The 16,159-nt window shown below is 48.0% G+C and overlaps 1 protein-coding gene across 4 annotated transcripts in view; it reads left to right on the plus strand.

Moving 5' to 3' along the window:
- LOC135377466 (uncharacterized) overlaps window positions 1–16,159 on the plus strand; it is a 76,612-nt gene that overhangs the window by 43,881 nt on the left and 16,572 nt on the right. The window contains exons 1-2 of one of the 4 annotated variants that reach the window (XM_064609879.1): window positions 2,801–2,943; window positions 11,302–13,632. In XM_064609879.1, coding sequence (XP_064465949.1) covers window positions 11,468–13,630 — 2,163 coding nt within the window. In that variant the 5' untranslated portion in view covers window positions 2,801–2,943; window positions 11,302–11,467 and the 3' untranslated portion in view covers window positions 13,631–13,632. Of the gene's footprint in view, window positions 1–2,800; window positions 2,944–7,966; window positions 8,261–11,301; window positions 13,633–16,159 lie in introns of those variants that run through there. The other 3 variants (XM_064609878.1, XM_064609877.1, XM_064609875.1) reach the window with 3 other exon arrangements.

A 16,159-nucleotide genomic window follows, 5' to 3' on the forward strand; every position in this document is an offset into this window, starting at 1 on the left:
TTTCGTTTCAACATATCACTTAAGAGCTCGAGGCATTACATGCTTTGGAGCACGTTGGTGGGACATTTGTTTCATTAAACGCTATCGCCAAGAACCATGACGCTTAAAGTGCAGTTTCGTCGATATTTCATTGGTACAGATTTCATTTCAAATAACATGGGTTGTTTGTAACACAGGACTGTTTCACCTTGAGAGTTTTAGGGTCAAAATAATTTGTAATTACGGAGAAAATGATTTTCGAATTTTCTGGGCACCAGCAGTCGCAAACCCGTAAACACTGTGCACTCTAAGAAAAAAGGAGTAATTTCACTCCTTTTGGGGGTCTAAATGTACTGCCACAAAAATAGTCTCTTTCGGAAGTAAATGACGGGAGTAAATGAATGTCACAGAGTGGAGACTGCATTTCACGTTCTGTTCTAAGAGTCCCAGGTACATAATTCGTGTGCATGCATGAAAATACTCAAATCGTGAAATGAATCAAACAGTCAACCGTGATATATCGAGTGATATAAAATCTTGCGACATGCAGGGCACAATTTGCGAAGAAAGAAGCCTCTATATTTACTTAGACTGTTGTATTCGGAAGACCATTCGCGAAGTTCAGTGGCAATTTGCAATCCTGGGGAGTAAATGTCGCAGTTAGGGGACTAAAATGGGGAGTAATTGCAGTCCAGGGGACTAAAATGGGGAGTAATTGCAGTCCAGGGGACTAGAAGCTGCGATTAATCCCCATTTTAGTACTTTTTTTTTTCTTTTTCTTAGAGTATGCAGTCAAATCACGTGAGCAGGCTGCAGGGATACGGGCATGGCTACAGCCTATGAAATGTGATGCTATCCGATTCGATGTGTCTGAACGGAGAGCAACAACTACTACTACATGAATGACGATGGAGTGAACGGAGAGCAGTATTTACGCTAAAGCTTTGTTTCGGAGATCTTGCGTTCTGTAGCCATTAAAAACTGTAAGAAAGCACTGCTGAACGTCCTCTAGCGAATGCCAGGTTGCTTTTCGCTGCACGTGGAACACAACGTGCCATTATAGGGATTACGTGCCGGTATATAGGTATGCCGCTGGTGACGAATTACGATGGACCCATGCTGTTCACTGGTACATCACACAACCAAATCCTACCGACTACAGGTTTAATCAGATAAGTTCTTATTGCCAGTTACTCTATATAGGAACGGCAGAGAGCCTATTATATCCAGCCGGCTAGATCAAAAGATGTGGCCGCGGATCTGGCTGCAGCTGGTCAAACGCCGACATTGGCTCGTATTAATGGATATGACATCATAGTATCTGGGCGAAACAAGCAGCAAACGAGACAGGGACACGGACAACTATACAGTCCTTGTAGGTCCTTGAGTATGAGGAGAAGACGACACGAAGCGACGAACTCAAACCAGCCAACAATGTTCGTCCCTTCGTGTCGTCTTCTCCTCATTCTCAGGAAATGTTACCTACAAAGTTCATTACATAAGCTCGCTTGCCTCTTACTTCTTGCTGAACTACACTGTCCCTTCTCGAGTCCCTGTCTGCTGCTTTCGCCCAGTAAGATCAGTTACCTTACCGATACGAACTACCCCGCTTATACACACCTTGGTGCATAGTAGGCAAGGCAACATCGCGACTCCCGCGAGTTTCCAATTCAAGAGAGAGAGAGAGAGAGAGAAATACATGATGACGATGATATGGGGACTTGTACTGTTTCTATGAAAAAATAAGTCACGACATGCGGTGAAGAATGTGCATTTCTGATATAGTAGTGTATCATCTTCCGAAATATCAAACCATATAGCTGCAAAGCTTCGGGATACTGGCAGAGCTCCACTGTAAAATGAAAAGTGCTTCACAGTTATGGCAGTCGGACCTAGAGTTAAAATCCGGGCGTTCGAAGCAACCGATCAGTAACCCACGCACGTAGAGTGCTGGAAAAAAGTTTACGGAACACGCGCTCCGGTGCATTCCTTCCTCCAAGTGACACACTAGCAGAGAATGGTGCTGTACAGACTTGCAAACACGTGACTGAGTTACCTAGCCTGTAAGTCCGTACGGTCCCTTTCACTGCTATAGTTATCACTCCGAGGAAGGAATGCTCTAGAGCGTGTTCCGTAAACTTTTGTCCAGCACTGTACCAAGCATCATCCACGTTTCTGACAGAGGCCGTGATGCTGCTGCTGACTTGGTATAGATTCTGTAGGCAAAAGAGAAGACAAACCTAGGAACAATGGCACTCAGAAGAACGTTTTATGCTTCCTGAGTAGTACAACACTCCGAAAACTTCATTGGTTCGCAACTTTTATTCGTTTACTACAGTTACAATCGAGTCCCCTGGAATAACCAGGTTAATTAAAAGAACGCAATTTTCTTCCGTAATTTCCCACTGGAACTTCCATCCATTTCGCTCATCGAATTGGCGCATTATTGCCTCCTCAATTAAAATCCCGACATTAGAGGCCACTTTGTGAACGCACTCTCCTCTCCTGCGGGACGTACAAAAAAAAAACGCGCCCAAGTCGTCCACTGTTGGTCGTCAGTAGCGCGTGCAGGGATTCCTGCACGAGCGGGTGTACCGTCAAAGGTGGGCGATTGTCGGCCGACAACGCTATTGGCTCTGATCGGCCGCCAACCAGAAGTCGGCCCCCATCCGCCTCCGTTGGGTCCACCGCCACCCACCCTCTCGAGATGAAAAGTTGTTTGCCTGCCTCCTCCCCGCTTTCCTTCTCGCGGCCCAAGTAGGCACCCGTGACGGGGGCTGGCACTCAGTCGCAGCAGAGCGCTGCTCCCATCTCGCAGGCCCTCCGGGACCATACTAGTGCTTGTATACCTCAGCTAGTGTTGTGCCCGGACGCACGTGCGACTTGCTCGTGCTTTGCCACGTCTTGGCTATTTATGCTCTGCTACTACGATCGCTTTGCTGCTGCTGCTGCTACTGCTTGCAGGTGAGTTGCGCCTCTGGCTGCCACTGATGCTGCTGCTGCTGCTTCTTGGCGCGTTCGCTCCGTCCAGACACGGTTACCCCTGCACGTGCACGGATTGTACCAACTGCTTGCTCCCTTGAGGATACTTCATGGACCAAGGAAGCACTTGCAACCGGTATCACAGCTTGTGTCCCGCCGAATGTTCTGCACTTTGTGACTCGCGCTTGTCTTGCACGTACAACTTCACTGTGAAGGTGCAAACTGATGTACCTCACCATCACTTTGCACCTTACATGCTCGGATTGTGTTGCACTCGATGTACAGCTCGCAAATCGTTACACTCCTGCGAAGTGGAACTTGTAGCTTCCATGCACTCACCCGGCACGATGACATCGCTGAGACCCTAATGTTTACCGTATTGGACGTGACCGTATGCATGCATCGTGCTTTATTTATGGTACTACCCAACATTTAGTATCGATAGATATTCCATCTGTGACCTAGAACGATGACCTCAGTTGGGCATGTAGAACTGACATTCAAAATGTGCATGGCTTGCTATATGCAGAAATCGCACACACAGCACGTCAGAACAAGTCAAATAACTCGTGGTCACTGAGTAAATACGATTGGACGAGTTAATGTTGCCCAGGCAACCAGGCCGCATCACAGCGGCGTGCCGGTCTGCTGTATACTTATGGCACCGGCTTCACCACGTGTCAGTATCATAGACGTGCGCCTCACAACCGTCTCGTCGATACTCGTAGGGATATACCAGTGAATTAAAAGTCGACAGATTGGTGAGGCTGGCGATAGGTGTATAGTGATTATGAGTCAAGTAAGTTCGTAACTGTATGTGCACTTTGACTTGGATGAGGGGTGGGTGGAAGGGTTTAAGCTGCGAGCACCGTGGCTTCGAGCCATAGTGAAGACTATATAGCTGTCTTTGACCATGTAGACGCAGTCCTCGGCAGTCGATGTATTTTTTTAAAGAATATTTTTCATTCATGTATGATTATGCATGCTTCATAGGATATTCTTCGCGCAGCCGTGGATGCAGTGTAAACATGGAGAACTTTAGGATAGCATAACTAAGATTTGTTTGAAACGAATAGTGGAAGAATGATGGTATGCAGCTGAAGACAAGTCTTGTGGCAAAGCATTTTACCGATGTTGATCTTTGAGTCGGAGTGATAAATAAGGATACCATAACAGTGGTGGAACAGACCTGAGGCATTAATACCACTATAGCTTTTACGCTGGTCATACGGTATAGTTTGCTAGGCCCGTTACTTCTAGACTACGTGATGTATGAGGTCACTCAATGATATTCGTTGCAACAGGCAAGTGACATGCATGTTGTTTTACGAGTGTCATCCTCCGATCGCCACCTAAAGTTTCGGATTATATTGGTGTACAAGTTAGATATGACTATAGTGTGCAGTCGTGCAGGACCTACCTGCAATGCCATGCAATGGCTGCAGGACCTACCTGCATCATAATGCTTCCTCGTTCGTGAACGAATGTAAGTGCGTTGTATCATTGCTTATTGAGACATACATCGCTCTTTGTGACTATATAGTTGTAAGATTGGCTTCCAAAATAGTATTCGAGATCGTTCTCAGCTCTCAACAAAATTCCCTGCTGCACGCCCCCACGTTGAGCGAAGAAACGATTTCCCTCTTGCATAGAACAGGACACACTGTTTTGAACATTCAGGTGCAAATAATGCTACGAAACTTGCGAGCCTTTTCCGCAGACGGCTACTCCGTGCAAGTAACAATTAAGCTCAAGGTACGGTCGGAAGCACACTTCCAGTTTCGGTGGTCGCCTATAAATAGGCCCTGGGAGCCCTTGAGGTGGTAGTCAAAAGAGACATTCCAGGCCCTTCTTCCCCTTTCAGTCCTACACTCTTAGAAATGAACTTCACCGCATAGCACGCTCCTAGCCAACCATTATCTCGAATGATATCGTTATTGAATTGAATTGAATTGAATTGAAACTTTATTTTACATTGTAGCATGTACAATGTGGGAGGCCCAGTGCAAAAAGCTGCAAGAAGCAGCTTGACTTGACAGCTTATCTGCCCTGATTTGTTGAAAACGGGGGGCGTACGCCATTTCTGTGACACTTATGCTGTTCATAATTGTCACAGAAAAGGCGTACGCCCCCTGTTTTCAACAAATCAGGGCAGATAACGATATCATTCGAGATGATGGTTGGCTAAGAGCGTGCTATGCGGTGAAGTTAATTTTTAAGAGTGTAGCGATGGCTAAGCTTCGAACCCTATGACACTGCGCACGTTGCGTCCTCATGGCATGATGCACCTCTAAAAAAATCCACGATTATTATATAGGACGTGCATTTGAAGATGCACGCAAAAAAAAAAAAAAGACAGGCCAAGAGCTACACATTCAGAAGACGTGCGCACCTGTGCGATAGCGTTCGGAATGTAATGCTCCTTTTGCTGTAACGATCGGATATTTAATCCCCAACAATGATTGCCTATTGTAGGGCTCACTGCCTATATTATCTGAGCCCACACGTCGTTGAAGCGTCGCGCGTGGCTTGCATGATGACGTCTTACGTTACTACACACGGTCTGCTACCTGACGCCACTGACAACGCAAATGAGAAACTCGATCCCCACACACAGACCTCGTAATGAAGCCGAGAACAGTTGGTACACGTATTCCGCTCGTAGAGCAAGGTGCAAACGACCGCCCCCGCATCATTGGCTGCCCACGCGTGAGCTTTAGCTGTGCCGCGCACGTTGTGTGCGGTGGGCTTCAACGAGCGTCGAAGACAATAGACTCGCATCTTGAGCCTTGCACAAAACAAGAAAAAAAAAATATTGAAGTACGTACACGCGCGAGGGTGTTGTGGTGTAATCCTTTCGGAGGCGTTAAACGAGCTTCATTAGGAACCTGGTGCACCGCGGTGAGAAACGACCTAGTTTGGTGAAAAACGGTGTCCTTGTCAAGGGTTGCTTCACGCCAATATTTTTACGGCGCAAAAAAAAAAAAACTTCAACACGGGCTTCCATTGTCTCGTTGGGTAGTAAGCACGAAATCGCCTTGCACGTCCATCACGTATGCGGACCCTAACCCCCTAATTGCAGCCAGCGGGAGCATGCGACCCTGCGAGGTCAAGGTGGCGAAGACCACAGCAAAACACCACGATGAAGTGGGGAAACTGAAAAAGATGCACGCAATATACAAAAAAGGAAACTTGCCACCGACTACCGAGGACATTTGCGAAGCAAAATATGAGCAATTACGGAAGACGTGCGAGTTTGTCGCAACATAAGGTTCGTAACTGCGTGAACAGTTAGAGAATAGCGTCAGTAACGTTCGGGGCTGTACGTCGCGAGACAAAAGTGACCAGGAGCGTCAGTAGCGGCAGTTAAGGAATACTGTAGGAAACCATGCAGAGAGTGAAATTCATTCTAAATGTGCAAAAAGTCAGTGCCTTGAGACAAAAATATTCGTACTTTTTTTTTTTTCATAGCACTGTAAAGATGGAACTTCACCACATAACACGGTCCACCACTGCACAGAATGATACCGTTATCAGGTCGGATTTCAGGAGAGAGCAGAGATTACTACAACTACACTAAAGTGCCACAAAACAGCGTACCGACCCCTAGCTCCCATTCTCAACAAATCAGGAGAGAAAACGGTATCACACTGGACAATGATTGGCTAGGGAGGACCTTGTATCGCCAACTGTAGGATGGGACAAGCGTAGGGAGGACCTCGATATTCCCGGTTGCGAAATCCCCGATCTCGAAATTCACTTTCTCGAAAGGAAAATTAACGAGAATGCTCGATTGCTTCGTAAGATGGTATGCCGTGTTTAAAAACACGACATCACTATTTAACCACTCAAATTCACGGGTTCTCGATTTCTATCATCGTCGTCTTAGCGAACGAAAGCCACATTTTAGCGGCCGTTAGGCTATTTGCGGGGCGTACACGACGGAACAGCACGCTTGTTAGTTTATTATTAGGTTAGTCCAAGTTCGGTGTTTGCATTTCGTATGTCCAGGTTAGTTTAAGTTCGCTGTTGGCAGTTTCCCGCGCGCGACTGTGCATTTTATAGATGGGTAGAAATCCAGCGAACCGGTAGAATGTAGGAAGGGAGTTGCCTCAGGACAGAAGCCGCCGATATTTCGAACAGAGACTGTTCTTCTTCTGGGCACCGTCCTCGTCATTGGCATGGTATTTAAAGGGTTAGGTGTGACGTGTTTAAAGGTTCATGCGAATTGTGGGTCAACAGCCCAACAGACATTTTATAGTCAGATAACAGTTATTCACAGTAGTTTATTTTGCAACGGGGATTTCGAGCACTTTAATTCGAGGTACACTCGATTGGCCATAGGATCGTGTAGTGCGGTGAAGTATCGTCTTCCGCCGCCACTAGTACCATTTTTACAGTGTGGACCTTTTTCGGGGGGGGGGGGGGGCACCTATCCTTCATCGGTATGGGCTTCGGATACCCATACGTACACCTCTGGAAGTGATCCCATCTGTGCTGTCTAGTCAATCGCACATTCGCTTATATAGCGTGGCGCACCGCATATATGGTGGTCCCATGCATTGGCAGTGGGCGGCAAGCTTTGCTCCCATAGTCCATTCCGGACTCTACTTACGCCCCTATTGTTGGAGGGTTAATCGTACCCCATTCTCTGCAGTACTATGTCATGACCCTGTTAGGCGCGCTGTGATGTAGCAATACAGGTGCTCTCCAAATACAGCAGGTGAAATACAATCGGGCAGGCGTGCAGACCAGCATTGTTCGCCGATACCTTACCTAATATCTATGACACCCATGTACCCGGCATTGATTAACGCACGCATGGAATGGCACTGCTCATTTTTTATCCGACAGTGACAGCTGTACAGGAGATAAAGAAAAGCACACGCTATACGGTCCGAATTGTCATAGCCATTTAGCGTTTGCTGATTTAACCTCATTTACATATGCAGGAAAGAAAGTAATTTAGCAATGCAGACATCCGATCGGCAAGGATGTCGCTGTTACCGTCTTGGCCTGCATGAGGCATGGCTCTGGGGTCCGTACTAACTGATTGGGTTCCAGCCAGAACGGCGAAGCAATGCGTAGTGCCAGTCCATCTGTCAAGTTCGCGACCACATAAGGAAAACACAGGCGACTATATGGTCTTTCCACTGTAGACGACGACGACGACGGCGCCAATGACGATGATGACGACGACGACACAGAAGAAGCAAAGCTGTCTTGGTACGCCGCCGTGTTATCGTTCTCCACGTGTTCTGGAATTACGGACGCCCCAGGCATTTTCGATTACAGATCGGTGGGTTTTGCTGTAGCCAATTGAAGACGCCAACATTTGAGTATATGTAACGTTACAGGAGGCGCGGTTCACCCCTGATGGTGACCTCGTGGCCCTGTGTTTGGAATGTCTTCCCCGCGTTGGTTCTAGCATGTGTTACCACCTCTGCGCTGTTGCAACCATCTCCCGTAAACATTTTGTGCCACGTTTCGGATGTGCAGAAAGGGACAGCATATTTTAAGTGTGAAGCGAGCTCCATGTCGATATCGTAAGAGAGCACAACGAAGAGCCAATATTTCCGCAGTAGTACTTTGCAGGTCCTCGGGAAATATGCATGTCGTTCACTTGTGCATTTATAAACACGCAAAACATCGTAGATTTCGCGATTGGTATATCTCACAACGGTTGCCTTCATAAAGCTCCCAGGTACCTTCCTTCTTGTATAGAGCGAGAACGGGTTCGCTAACACACGTGCAAAATCTATCTGCTAACGAATCTGATGAAATGTATCCTGTGAGCTCTAACGGGGCAAAAGACAAAGGGTGTTCCATATGGTTGACCACACGGAATCCTTCTTCCGTTTTCGCAGAACAAGATTCCGTCATCTTACAAGCTATCTACACCGCTGCAAGTTTAGTCATTAGTTCTGGCACGCTGAGTGCATGAATACGCCTCTTGTTGCCAGACCATGAACGATTATTCGCTTTGTCCCGCTTGGCTTCCTGCACCAGGAAGGCTGCGTTTTGTGTGTCCTTGCTATTACACGCAGTGGTTTTAGCTAATAGGGAGTTTAAGCCAGTCAGGTACTAACGGCTGCGAAGACGTTTCTCGAATGCAGGCTTCCCTTTCACGTATGCGTCCCTACGACAGCGGAGGAAAATGCTGCATGTTATATGAGAAAATTATAACGCCCATTTGGGTAGGCATATGCGCCCTTCAAAGAGCTAAACAGCCTCCTTTTGTGTCTCCAGACATTGGGTTGCCGGGGAGGGGGGTGCAAAAATTTAATGCAAGTGTAACTTGATACGAATTTTATGCCGAATTTTTTATCGGCATTTTGTAACTTTAGACACTAAAGTTGCAAACCTATATCGCGCTGTGCAGTGACACGTATAAGAAATAATAGGAACACCACGCCTTGGCGCGACGCATCCCCCGATGTATGTGGAGTTTTGAGCTTTCTCTTCTTTTGGAGCGCAGGGCCCCCGATGTAGCACCGACATCTTTCATACGTACCGCTGTTCTGCTCGCTTCTTCGGACGCGTGCGAGTTAAACGAATGCGCACAATGAAATTTTGTCGAATTTCAAGCGCGCGTATCTTTTTGAGCCATCATACTTGAGCAAAGCCACAACACAGCACTTTCGTGCAGAAACGTGACGCGGCTTGCGTAACGACAGCCAGCGAAATGGCCCCTGGAACGGAAATTCCTCCCGCCGGACAGATAACCTACTCGGTCCTCCGAATGACGTTCGGCTGCGACTGGCTCTCAAAACGGAGTCCTCCCACAGCGAGGAAACCTGCTATGCACCACGCTCCCCATACCAATGTACTCTACACAGGTCCCTTATCACTCCTTCATCGATGGTACGTCTCTGAAAATCCCTGCTTTGTATACAACACGCGCTCTCCGATCGGGCTTTTTATGTATGGTGCATAAGTCGCGACGCACGACAGTCCTAGACTTTAAACCTCCAAACATTCGCGATAGCGATGCCTTATTTTACCGACTTTTCACTGCAGACAGGCCATATGAGTCGCGTAGTCTTAACACTGGTCTACGGCTATATAGGGAAGAAGCTACGGCTACTAGAGTTACATAAGGCGCCAGAAAGTTCATCTTTTGGTAGGGCTGTCGCCAAATCTACAAAATTTCATCAGTGAAAGATGCGGGAACCAACCCTGCTAACATTGAGAAAAAAAAAAGAAAAAAAGAAAGAAAGAAAGAAACACTTGGTAGTTTCGTCATCCCTTTAATAAGTGGTCTCCAATCGGGATTGAGAATTTTGTTTTCGCCCCTCCGCCACCTGTTGGATACGCACACTTTTAGGATCCTTCCATACTACGTGAGCGATCATTACCGTAAAATGTTTCGCAATCAAGCCCCGGTGAACCACCTGAACCCCATTGTGTTCCCCAGTGGGCCACCCATCATGGATTGTGCAAAGAGCAGCGTGGGGAGAACCCTCGGTTCTATTCTTTGGCCTCTTGCGTCAAGACGTCGCCAAAGACATACTTCCTTTAGCAATGTCCCACGGCTATGTCCACCAACCAGTTTCAGTAATGCGCTTATCTCTCCGCACCGCAGAACACAGAAGGCTCCACGGAGACTCTTTAAAGTAATAAATTTGGTTCCAGTACAGGGGAAGAGATGCAGGTTAATTCTGCCACTGGTATAATCGGAGACGGTGGCAATGAGACAGACGCGTTGGGAAAGATATAGCAGAAAGTCTACTCCTGATCAATGGAATAAGGAATGAAGAGAGCAATTTATTGGCACATACCATGGCGTACGCCAGAGCACGCCAGACAGTGGCGGTGAAAGTATTCACGGTGTGTACGTCAGCGACAGAAGGCGATATCCAGTGTTGTGTGATATTGAAACTACTTGGTTGCTTCTTTTCGATTGCGACCTAGAAAGTGCCCTTGCATATCTGATTGTAGCGCTGAATGTTTTCACGTTCCAAATTGTGTGTTCGCACTTTACCGTAAATTTTGGTAAGAAGCATAATGTGCGTATTTTCACTCCGCGTATCAAGCAACTTGAGTGTTCTTCAGGTCTCTTGTATTAACTAGTTGAGTGGCAAATGATATTGTCCAAGAATATTGAGCTTCGTAATTTTTTAAAGATACGGGCTTTGTTTAATAATTTTGATCTGCTGAGAAATGCGGACATTCTTCATGCTGTGAAGCCAGAAAGGACTTCGAGTTGTTCTCTTCCCTTGTTTAGTAGTGCTAGACGTTGCTTATTATACTTGAAGATCATCAAATTATTTCGTGACATACCACAGGACTTGAAAGGTCCTTGCAGCATCTTATTCATAGTAACTTATCCTGTTGCAGGTGCAGAGACATTCCCCTACTAGGAGTTTTGGCCAAGACAGCATTCTGGTGAACTAGTGGACGGCGCGTGCTCACATCAAGGAGCAGGCATATTTAGGAAACCATTGCTCCAGTCGAATGGGCTCTGGTGGCAGGGCGGTCCTCCGCTGCTGTCATTCCCTCTAGGATGGCCGACAGCAGCGACGCCACCATGACAAGCAGTCAGGAAGAAGAGAATACGACTGACGTCTCCGAGAATTCGCGCAAGAGGAAGCGGCTGAGCGCTGTCCTGGACAAGCTGGCCACCCAGGTCGAGAAACGTGGAAATTCTGACGACGATCGCAGCCTTCCCCTTGCCTCGGACAACGCCTCCCATGAAGACGATCAAGATGATGACGACGAAGACGACGATGACACCTTAAGCAGCCACAGTTCCATAAGCACAGCGGGAAAACCGTCGTCACCCGAAGACAGTTCAGAGCATAGGCGAGGCTCCCGCTCAAAGGAAGGAACAGACTCCGCGTTCAACGTACAAATTCAGCGCGGTCTCGACGACACGAACGTTAGGGTTTCTTCCAGCCACACTGTTCTTCCATCTCCTCTTCCGCATGCAAGTGGTCGAAGCAAGGCGCAAACTCCTCCAACAAAAAGACCTGCGTTCCACGAAGACCGCGTGTCGTCCTCAGCTGACAGCAAAAGTGACATTGGCGACGATGAAGAGTGCTCGCCTGCTAAGTGTCGTCGAAATGGGTTATTCACTCCTCCTACGTCAGACTCTGCCTCGGCTAGCACAGGAATAGGGAGTGGAGAACGGGAATCCCACCGCGGCATTCCGAGCCCCGAGGAACACGACAACGACGATGAAAACGCATCTTTTCTTAATGGCAGTGACGACCTGTTCGTGGCCGACCCAGCACCAAAGGTGGCATCTCCACTTCCTTTCTTAGAGTCGCAAAGTGCACGTCCTCTTACCAAACTGACGTCGAAGCACCAGTCGCACGCAGTCCCGCCTCCAACATTCCCCATTTGCAACTGCCGTCACTGTAGGCTGCTAGCGGGTCAAGCAGCCTCGGGACGATTCGCAGGGCATCCCCCACCTCTCATCATTCCTTGGGACGACATTCACCACGAGCGGAGCTTTCTGGACGGCCTAAAGCTGCTGCCTTCTTCCCCGGTTTCACCGCTCACCCCCGTGTCTCCTGTGCCCGGAGCGTTGGACCACGTTCTGCAAATGCACCTGCTACCTGACATGATCAGGAGAAGAAGCAACTCCGACTCCGACATGCATCAGTGGGAGGCAGCAACACCAGTGCCTGTGCGTCGTGGTGCTCAAGTAAACTGCCCGGAAGCTAACTTTAGGACAAACAGTGGCCGCCGGGGCAACCCGCCAAAACTATTGAGAATTTCCCAAGTGCTCAGCAAATCCGGTAGCCTCGAGTCAGATCCGTCCACTCCTCAGGACTCTCCTCTTGATCTCTCTGTAAAGTACGATTCCAGTAGCCCCCGGTTGCACAGTATGTCTCCCTTTGGCATGGACGTCGTCTCGTCTCACGACATGTTCCCCAGGATACCGCTCCTACCCTACGACAACACGGTTCTCGGTTTGCCTGGCGAAAGGAGTAAGGGCAGGACAATACCTTCGGACAAGCGAGAATCATTCCGAAAAACACCAACGTCAACAACCGATCCCCACCGTCCCGAGAAAACACCACGGAAGAGCCGATCTTCCTCCGGGTCTTCTGAACAAAACGCCAAGAACAACAAAAACCACCGTGGATACGTGTGCCCTGTTTGTGGTCAGATGTTTTCGCAGTACGACCGTCTGGCTAAACACATGGCGTCGTCACGGCACAAGACCAAGTTGCCTGTGAACGGGCAGCCTCCTAGCGGAGCCAACAGCTTACCAGCGAGCGCGGACGCTTCGTCCACCACGAAAGCCTACGTGTGTGAGGTCTGCAAGCGATCCTTCGCACGAAGTGATATGTTAACGCGGCACACGCGTTTACACACGGGTATCAAGCCTTACACTTGCAAGGTGTGCGGACAAGTGTTCAGTCGAAGTGACCATTTGAGTACACACCAAAGGACTCACACGGGTGAAAAGCCGTACAAATGTCCATTGTGTCCGTACGCTGCCTGTCGGCGGGACATGATCACGAGGCACATGCGAACGCACTCTCGTTACGACTTACCCGACAGCAGCTCCAGCCTGGAGGAAGACTCGCCAAAAAGTGTGGAGAACTCTCAGGGTCGGGACACACCAAAATTGAGTGCCTTACAGAACTCGGACTCAACCACGGGTAGTCCACCTAAAGTGAAGCTGGAAGTGGACGCCGTCACAACGCGCTGAAGGTGAGACATAATTCATATTCCGTGAGGGTGACACGTACTTATTGTATATGCTGCGGTGTGTATGTATGTGTGAATAAACCGTGAAATGGCGGGGAGTGCCATTTTGTGTACCAAAATACAATGGTGGGAAGCACTGGAATAGATTTACCCCCCCATCAATGTACTTGGTTTAACTCGTCTCTGCAGATATACAAATAATGACTTTACAGTTTGCGGTACATTCTAGCCTTTTACAATGCACCTGCTACACTGCGAGCGGCTGCCGCCTTGTTTCAAAAGTGAAAACCCACTTGCCCGAACATTAAAATTACCAATGTTGGGAGACGGGGTGGTAGTTAATTTCTCCTCTTCTCTGTTTGCTCGCATCAGGGATTTTCCCAGGGCTTTAATTTTTTTGGGGGGGATGCTGGGGAAATATAGGGGTGTGTACCACCTTACCGTCGTTCAATCAGCACTGTACTGCATACAGACAGTCGAAGACGGCAATAGACACCCTTCTGAAAGGCAGGTGCGTAATATTATGGAAAAAAAAAAAACACTCCGTAGCTGTCGGTAACCACTTAACACACGTTATGACACGTGCTGAGTCTAATATGCCAGCCAATGACGGCGACCTCATGGTGCATTCTCAACACTTTCCAGAGTGTGATCAAGCATGCAGACGTACACTTGCACAGTTCTATTTCTGTAACACACCAGTCTGTTTGTTCGTCTTTCCTCTCCTTCATTTTCTTCTCGTTTTGCCACACCGTGTCCAATACGATTTGATTCCGCAAAATACAATCCTCCGTAGACGTTAATGTTTTATCAACGGGCTTGATTGCGCAGTTTGTTGTATTTTGAAAGTGAGGTTACTGACACACTGACTAGTTCACTCTGTGAAACTCGAAAGTTCGATAAGTATGTCCGAACTATAACTTCAAAACGCAAAAGAAGGCGACGTGTGTACATAATCCTTGGACCAACCGCATGAAAGGACAGGAAGAACGAGCAAGCACATTTCGGAGAGTTAAAGGGACCATCATACCCCCAACAAGAACTTTCTGGGGGGATGTTAGGGGTGTGTGAGGGTGTGCTGGAAAATCCCTGGCTCGCATTCATCGGGTCGCGTGTACCTATAAGTGTGCCACAAAGTTTGATAGTGATACCGACGAGTCCTTGGCATGAAGGTGGTGTGGACGGAATCTTAATATTAATATCCCCTCTAACATATACAGGTGGACAGCCCAACTTGATCTGGCCTTCATGATGTCTAAAGAATCCGCGCTACTCGTCATAAAATAAAACTTGTTACGGTCCGCGAGCTTCGTGAAACGTCTGCATGCGCTTAGGGGTACACGAACGGAATGCGGTGCACTAGCAAACAGAGTTGCTCTGTCTCGACGCGGGTCACCGCAAATCTTGCAACACTCGAGGCTGGGCTAGACGCCCTCGCTGCGCGGGAGACTCGCCGCTGTTGTACGCCGCAGGTATGCAGTGTCTCAGCATGCCGCACGCGTTATAGCGTTAACCATATACAAACCTCTCCCATCATACTCTGCATTCCAACGCGAGTGAATGCAGAGCTCAGGCGTCTCCTTGGCATTACGTGTGGTAAAAATGTCGCGAAGATGTACAAATGCCGTAACTACGAGCCCCTCTTATGTAATTTAACATTTGCTGGAGTGTGATACTTGTAATGTCAATAATGCCAAAGGGAGGTCAGAGTAAAGTGGTGCCCCTATGCTTTGTTTTATTTTTGCATTATGAGAGGAGCACATATCACACCCAAGCAGGTCCTGTCTACTGCACAGCACAGCCGATAGCTTTCTTTCTTTTCTTTTTTTTTTTTTTTTTTGCACCAGGTGCCAAATTATAGGCCATCGTCTGATATGTCTGCGCTAGCAAGAATTCGTAGCAGCCCTGCTTACAAGTTCGGAGGGGTGCAATTGAATTGTACCATCGTCACGATCAGGAGTACACAACGCAAAGGTGGTGTTAAAGAAGAAAGAATAGCAGACGAGCATTTGGCGAAGCCCGAAAAAGCAAGATCCTCGGTAGCGCCAAGAATAGTTGGAGGGTAGGCGGATGCCACGGGGAACAACAATAGAGCATTATGTCAGGGACATGCCTAAGCGACGCGCGATCTGGCACGGCCAAGAAGATCCAATGCTGCGTGCCAACTAATTGAGCATTGAGCAGAAGTAAGTTGAGCAGCACCTTCAGGCCGCCACTGCGCGTTTGGGGGTGAAAGGTGCATTCCTGCGCCGCATTTTTAAATGCTAAAAAAGTGGTGTGGGCCTATACTCCTGTGGAGTGCCCGAAAACGGCAACATCACCAGTAGATCGAGGATAAGTTCACATGGCGTGCATCTACTTGTCACACTATATATGTACTTACGTCCCACAGCAAGCAGTATATATTGTCCAGGATGTCCAATCCAGAATTAGAACAGTAATAAAGAATCTGCCGATCATATCATAAACTCCGTTTCGTAATACATACTATATACGTGCTATATTCCCATTCTGCAGTGCAGCGCATCGT

This window comes from Ornithodoros turicata, chromosome 1, assembly GCF_037126465.1.
Source record: "Ornithodoros turicata isolate Travis chromosome 1, ASM3712646v1, whole genome shotgun sequence".
Classification (NCBI taxonomy): Eukaryota; Metazoa; Arthropoda; class Arachnida; order Ixodida; family Argasidae; genus Ornithodoros; species Ornithodoros turicata.